This window comes from Triticum aestivum, chromosome 6B (assembly GCF_018294505.1).
Source record: "Triticum aestivum cultivar Chinese Spring chromosome 6B, IWGSC CS RefSeq v2.1, whole genome shotgun sequence".
In the NCBI taxonomy this organism is placed as follows: domain Eukaryota; kingdom Viridiplantae; phylum Streptophyta; class Magnoliopsida; order Poales; family Poaceae; genus Triticum; species Triticum aestivum.
The window spans coordinates 567620847-567628562 of NC_057810.1; the positions used below are offsets into that span (position 1 = coordinate 567620847).

General features: G+C 55.8%; 1 protein-coding gene across 1 annotated transcript; it reads left to right on the forward strand.

Moving 5' to 3' along the window:
* Positions 1-5619: 5619 nt before the first annotated feature.
* Positions 5620-7061, forward strand: LOC123134432 (uncharacterized). The gene has a single exon (XM_044553685.1). It carries the CDS (start codon positions 5695-5697, stop codon positions 6928-6930), a length of 1236 nt encoding a protein of 411 aa, XP_044409620.1. The 5' UTR covers positions 5620-5694; the 3' UTR covers positions 6931-7061.
* The last annotated feature ends 655 nt before the right edge of the window (positions 7062-7716 follow it).

A 7716-nucleotide genomic window follows, 5' to 3' on the forward strand; every position in this document is an offset into this window, starting at 1 on the left:
AGCTTTAGCATACGAACTACATGATCTTTGTGCTAGGCTTAGGATTGGGTCTTGTCCATCACATCATTCTCCTAATGATGTGATCCCGTTATCAACGACATCCAATGTCCATGGTCAGGAAACCGTAACCATCTATTGATCAACGAGCTAGTCAACTAGAGGCTTACTAGGGACATGGTGTTGTCTATGTACCCACACATGTATCTGAGTTTCCTATCAATACAATTATAGCATGGATAATAAACGATTATCATGAACAAGGAAATATAATAATAACTAATTTATTATTGCCGCTAGGGCATATTTCCAACACCTCCCCCGTATATAAAGGAGTGGAGGAGGGAGCCGGCCAAGGGGAGGAGGCGCGCCCAAGGGGGGAGTCCTACTCCCACCGGGAGTAGAACTCCTCCCTTTCCTATTTGAAGAGGGAGAGGGAAGGAAGAGGAAGGAGGGAGGAAGGAAAGGGGGGCGACCCCCCTCCCAATTCAGATTGGGCTTGGGGGGGCGCCTCCTCCCTTGCTCCTTTCCCCTCCTTTCCACTAAAGCCCATTAAGGCCCATATACCTCCCGGGGGGTTCCGATAACCTCCCGGAGCTCCGGTATCGTCCCAATCTCACCCGGAACCTTTTCGGTGTCCAAATATAGTCGTCCAATATATCGATCTTCATGTCTCGACCATTTCAAGACTCCTCGTCATGTCCGTGTTCACATCCGGGACTCTGAACAACCTTCGGTACATCAAAACACATAAACTCATAATATAATTGTCATCTAACTTTAAGCGTGCGGACCCTACGGGTTCGAGAACTATGTAGACATGACCGAGACACGTCTCCAGTCAATAACCAATAGCGGAACCTGGATGCTCATATTGGCTCCTACATATTCTACGAAGATCTTTATCGGTCAAACCGCATAACAACATACGTTGTTCCCTTTGTCATCGGTATGTTACTTGCCCGAGATTCGATCGTCGGTATCTCAATACCTAGTTCAATCTCGTTACCGGCAAGTCTCTTTACTCATTACGTAATGCATCATCCTGTAACTAACTCATTATCTACATTTCTTGCAAGGCTTATAGTGATGTGCATTAGCGAGTGGGCCCAGAGATACCTCTCCGACAATCGGAGTGACAAATCCTAATCTCGAAATACCTCAACTCAGCAAGTACCTTTGGAGACACCTGTAGAGCACCTTTATAATCACCTAGTTACGTTGTGACATTTGGTAGCACACAAAGTGTTTCTCCGGTAAGCGGGAGTTACATAATCTCATAGTCATAGGAACATGTATAAGTCATGAAGAAAGCAATAGCGACATACTAAACGATCAAGTGCTAAGCTAATGGAATGGGTCAAGTCAATCACATCATTATACTAATGATGTGATCCCGTTAATCAAATGACAACTCATGTCTATGGTTAGGAAACTTAACCATCTTTGATTCACGAGCTAGTCAAGTATAGGCATACTAGTGACACTATGTTTGTCTATGTATTCAAACATGTATTATGTTTCCAGGTAATACAATTCTAGCATGAATAATAAACATTTATCATGATATGACGAAATAAATAATAACTTTATTATTGCCTCTAGGGCATATTTCCTTCACAGAAAACCATCGAGCTTCGTCCAGAATTTCTCAAACCTGAACCTCCTCTGTAATGCAGTTGTTCCTCCATCGCCAGATATAGCGAACAGTGATCAGAAGTCGAGGTGGATAGGGCTTGCATTAAGCACTGCGGGTGATCCAATTCCCAATCAATTGATACAAATGATCTGCCAATTTTGGTAAGGGTAGGCACCTCAGGCTCACTACTCCAAGTGAATCTGCGGCCATGTAGAAAAATCTCCTTGAGCGCATTGTCATTCACGAAGCGTTTGAACCTGATCATCATCCTGCGGTCTAGGCGAGCGTTGCTCTTGTCTTGTGCATAGAGAATCATATTGAAGTCTCCAATGACTATCCAGGGCCCCGGACAGAGCTGTCTTCTAGCAGTGAGCTCCTCCAAGAAGATAATTTTCTTTGCGTCCTCCTGTGGCCCATACACCACCGTCAGCCACCAAGCCGGCCCTTCTACCGGGGTGACATAACCCGTGATGAAGTTTGTGTCGTTGACAAAATTTGTCAACTACACCTTAGTAGAGTCCCACGCCACGAAAATACCTCCACGGGTGTCAGAGGCCGGAAGATAAAAAAACCATCATACGCCAGACCAAGGCATTGCATTATTACAAACTGATCAACCACCTCCAACTTAGTCTCTAAGATACACATGATGGCGGTATGAATCGAATCTACAAACTCCCTAAGTGCTTTCGGTTTCGCAGGGCTATTTAGTCCCCTAACGTTCCAGCACACCATCTCCATTGCATTGTACGACATAGGAAAGGAGAGCCTCCCATGTCAGTAACTGCCAACTCCTCTACGCTATTGCCATCGCGTCGCTCTCCACTTCACCTCCCATATTGAAAGGGATAGCCTTGCCAAAGATGGTCGCAATTGCCCTAAGTTGCTACTCCTGCAGAGGCGAGTCAAACACCTGTCTCAATTGCCCGAGAGTATCCTCAGAGACCGCTAAATCCTCACAATCAAAGCCCAGGGTCTTCAACAGAACTGTCTCCGCAGCCGATGCTTTAGACTTCCGCGGGCCTCCCACCCCCAGCGATCTAGTGGTACGCCGAGGTGTGAATGGATCCTAGCCAGGTTTCACTCCCCTGAGTCCCTCAAACTCCTTGAGTACTGGTGGGGCTAATTTCTTGAGCAGACCAGCACAAAAAGTCTTGATGTTGTTCACCGCAAGTTCCTCCTTATAGGATAAACGTGCCTCCGTAGCATCCAACTCCAGTCCATTGTTCCGGGCACCAGGATCCGAGCTAATCAGCGCCAAATCATCACATGCAGTGTACGTAGTCACGTCGCCAACAGTGCCCTCCCTCCCCACGTCTGGCTGCATGGCCCCAGGAATCAAGGTGGAGGCAACCTCGGCCTCACTCATTGGCTGTCCTCCAGCAGAACCATGCAGAAGATCCGCAACCGGGGCCCAGCCATTGGACTGGTCGTGACCCACCACAACTATTTGATGGGCGGGGATAATCTGCGGCGCCATCTCCTGTGCGACCGCCAGCGATGGGGGAGCCCACGGGGAATCCGACCGCACCGGATCCAGGCTGGCTGGTAGCTCATCGCCCGGTCCCGCCTCATGTTCCGTCCGCGTGGGATCCACCAAATCATCCTCGACTGTAGCCGTGTCCACATGCTGCACCTCCCTCTCAGGCGCCTTCTGATTGGTGGCCCTCTCCTGCCTTGCCACCCCAGAACCTAGCACCAACGTACCCTGCTTCTGAACCACTACCCGAACCTGATCCACTGCAAAAGCCGATTTGTCTGGCGCATCGTTCTCCTCGCCACCCTTTGCCAACGGATCCGATGCAGCCAACTCGCCAGCTGTCTCCCTCCTGGTGGCTATCGCTCCCTGTTGGGTCCTCGCCATATTTGAATGCCTCGGGATCTCCTCGGTCGTGGTCGCAAAGCTACCACCCTGGCCCACCAAACCTGAGCGCTATCATGCGCCCATGTGCGGAAGCCTCCAATCGAAGGGCCCCACCCTGCCTTCTAGAATGGCCCGGTAGGATCTTCCCGTCCCTCCACCGGCGCCGCCGTTCGCCGGACCAGGCTGCTCGCGACCAGAGCCTCTAGCGTCCCTCACACCACGCGACCAAGACTGAACCACCCAATCACCGCCGAACTGCGAGCCCGAGAACTGTCTGGCAATCCACTCTGACCGCTCCCATTGTCAGAATCCGACCTACCTCTCCATAGCTCCGGCGGCGAAAAGTCACGCACCCGCCCAATATGCACCAGGGCGGGGTACTCAAGGAGCTGGCGGAAAGCAGGCGCCCGCGCCACCGGATCATGCATCGTCCCCACCGGCTCCGGCACCCAGAGTCTACGAAAAACGGCACCTCGTCAGGGTCTACGCACCAAGCTCTCAGCTTGAAGAGCGACAGATCCTCCCTGCTTGCCGTCTCCGGTGCCAGACTCTCAATCAAACAAGCGCTGCCCAGGATCTCTGCCGCCGTGCTCTACGACCACACATGTGATGGCACCTGAACTCTCATCAACCGAGAAGTGGCCTGCGCCTGCGTAAGCCAGGGCTTGATGAACAGCTTGATTCCCTGGTGCTCAATCGACGGAACAACTAACGCCAAGTTCCTGGACTGGTGCGCCGCGAAGACAACCAGGAAATCCTCCGGGTGGAATTTGTGGACAGAAAACCGGAATCTTGGAATGCCCAACTGAGCAGCAATCGCCACCGCCGCATCCTCACATGACACCGGCGGCCTCGCCCCGCCCACATACATCACCACCGCGAGCTGCAGCCTGCGCTCGAGATCGTCCATGCACTCCGACCTCTGCAGCACACAAATCTCCGAGGAAGACGGTGAGGGCGCCACCCCCCAGGCCATAGAGGCGAGATTGGGCGCAACTGGCGAGAGCGACACCGCGGGTGCGCTCTGCCTAGGCTCCAACAATCTCTGCCGAACAGCTGGAAGCTGACGCGGTGCCGGCTCCCTCCGCGCGACCCTGGCAATGACAATGCGCCGGAGCTCATCCGCAGAGATGGGGCTACGCGGCTCCAGACACTGAGAGGAGACGTGGCCGGCGCCACCACAACGGATGCAAAGCGGGGGGTTGCTGCAGTCTTGACGCCGGTGGCCCTCCTCGAAGCACCTGAAGCATAGCCCGTGGAGGTCCGGCGGGATGAACCACAACTCCGAGGACAGGGGCGACCCTGATCTGCGCAGAGCACCAGCCTCCTGTTGGCGCCGGAGCGCGCGACGACGACGCCACATGGCCATGCGCGAAGGACCAGGGCGGCACCATCCCATGGCCGGCTCCGGTTCTGCCAGCGCAGCCCGCCCAGCCGGGCCTCGAGCCGCCGCCGACGAACCCGCCAGACCCATCGATGCCGAAATACCCAGACCGGACACCGCCGGCCTGCCCAGGGGATACGCCGAAGAAACCTAAGGAGGGCTGCGCGAACCCGACGCCATGCGCCCGCGGGGAGAGGTGGACACCGGAGCCGGAGCGGCTACCGGCGGGAGAAGGTGGGCGGCGGCGCCGGAACGGGGCCGCCGAGCGGGAGCGGGAGCGGAGCGGCTAGGAGAACACCAAGCGGCGGATGTTTGTCTTACATGTTTTCGTAGGCTTTATTTATAAATCGGGCTATGATTTTTTCTGAAAAAAAGTAGTAAAAGGTTGTAAAGAGAAACATGTCGCGACAGAAATGTAACTAGGCCACCGCGAGCTGCGTCGGTATCCCGAGGAGACGTCGTGGAGCCGGTCACCTGGATCTGCGGGACTGATATGCCGGCGGCGTCCTAAGGAAGGGCTAGAGCCTAGAGGGCGGTGGAGCGGAGGGGGGCGGTGGAGCGGAGCAAGATGGCGTCGGAGCTACGCGCGGATCACGGCCTGGATGCTCGCGGCCAGGTAGTCTTCCTCAGTTACGCTACGCGGCTTCGTACGAAATACGTGTTGGCGCGTCGGGGGCACGGCCGGAATCGGAGGCTATATCTATGCGAGGAAGAGGAGAGAGACCAATCGAGCGCCCAGATCCGCAAGCAAACGCCCCTCCACCAAAATTCACGTCTCGCTCTTTCAATTTCCCGTCGGAGGAGCCGGCGATGGCAGCGCTTTCTAGCTGCAGGACGGCGATGGCGACCCTGCTTCGGTGGCTCTGGTTCCGCCTCAGTGGACCAAGCAAGAAGGCAGGGATGGCGCTCCGGATCCCGCGGCTGCTTCGACACGCTGCGCCCATCAAGGAATCGCCATGGCCGGACCTCCCGCCGGAGCTGCTGGGCCTGGTGCTCGTGCGCACGCTGTCCCACTCCGACCGCGTCCACATTCGGGCAGTCTGCCACTCGTGGCGCTCCAGCGCGCAGCTGCAGCCACCGCCCCCGCTGCTCCCGTGGTTCGCCTTCCGCGACGGCACCTTCCTCAGCCTCGCTGACGGCACGGTCCACCGCCTGCCCGTCCCCGGTTACAACGACGTCTCCTACCGCGTGTCCACCGGCAGCATGTTCTTCCTGGTGCACGAGCACGGCCATCAAGAAGGCAGGTGGTGCTCCCTGATGGACCCTTTCTCCGGGGAGATCACCCCTCTCCCGATCAACCCCGGCCACCTGGACCTCAGGAATTTACGAGACATCCGCAAGGTGGTGCCCGGTCGCGTCGTCGCCGTCTTGACCAGAACCAAGAGGAACTCCAAGAACGTCACCGTCTTCGCCGGTGGGCCACAGGGGACCATGACCATGGAGTGGGCGCCGCCTGTGAACAGCCATGCCGCTGACATTGCCACCTTCCAGGGGAAACTCTACGTCCTCACCGCAGAACGTGATCATCAGCCGGAGCTCCATGTCCTGGACGTCGGTGACGAGGGCATCAGGTCTGTCCAACGCATCGGCGGCACGCCAAGGGATGACGGTGAGGTGTATCAGTTCTACTACTACCTCGTCCCGTCGGGCAGTCGGCTGCTGCTGGTGAGACGGATCGCCGACGCGGAACCCGTCGGTGTGACGCGCTTCGACGTCTTCCAGGCGGTGGACCTGAGCGGCGGCCGTGGACGGTGGAGCAGGGTCGACACATTGATGGGGCATGCTCTCTTCGTCAGCCAAAGCTGCTCTCGCTCGGCGCTTGCCGACGGCCAGTCGTGCGGGGGAGCTCGAGAAGACTGCATCTACTTCATGAGCGAGCTGGTCGGAATCGGTAATATTCCCCAGGATTTTCTCCACTCCGGTGTGTACAACCTGAAAGAGCAGACAGTGGCGCGGCTGCCCTATGAGACATCGGCATTGTCGGTTGCTGGATTATGGGGCCCGTGGTCTCCAAATCTGGCTTTTCCCGCCCGAAGTTTGAGTTAAGCTACGTGTCGGTAGTTGCCGCACAACCTAGCTAGGTTAAACATACACTAGTTCAAATCCACCTTTGTATTGGGACGATGACCTCCTCCTCCCAGCTTTGTTTTAACAGAAAGAGCAGATCATTGATGAAATAAAGTGAGTCAAATGCATTCCCTTCAAAGAGAAGAAAAAAAGTTTTTTCGCGAATAGGCAAAGCTTGCGTATCTTTCCATTGATAGAAGGGGTAGAATGAGTACAAAGGGGGTACAACACATGACACGGACGCAGGCAGGCATGAACATGATGCCCGAAGCAGAGAGAAGGGGATGCTCGGCCCGAATGGAGGATACATCACAACTAGACCTACCAAACCCGAACCAAGCGGCAATGCCGAACCTACACAAGAATTCCAACATCTACCAAGCCAGAATCGGGGACACCGTGAGCTCGCAAGATAACGCCTTCAAGAAGGAAGACGACACCGGGACGCCATCGCTATCCGGTCCGGGGGAGTCGGACCTAGGGTTTCCCCTGAGCTCGAAGAGGGGCGCAGCTGAAGGCCTTGACAGCGCCTCCAAGAAGGAAGCGACACCCGCGAGCGCCGCCGCTGCCAGCACTGGCAAGCCGAGCAGGGATCTCTCCCTGGCCTGAAGCTGAGCAATCCCACAGCCGCCTAGTCCGGAATTGAAGTTGTGGAAGCAAAAGTTGGTCGGAACTACCATGTCTGGAGGGGGTTGGCAGGGCTGCACTTGCCGCCGGTGGGTGGCATCGCCCACGAACCCACGAGCACTGGATCTGGCAAAAGGT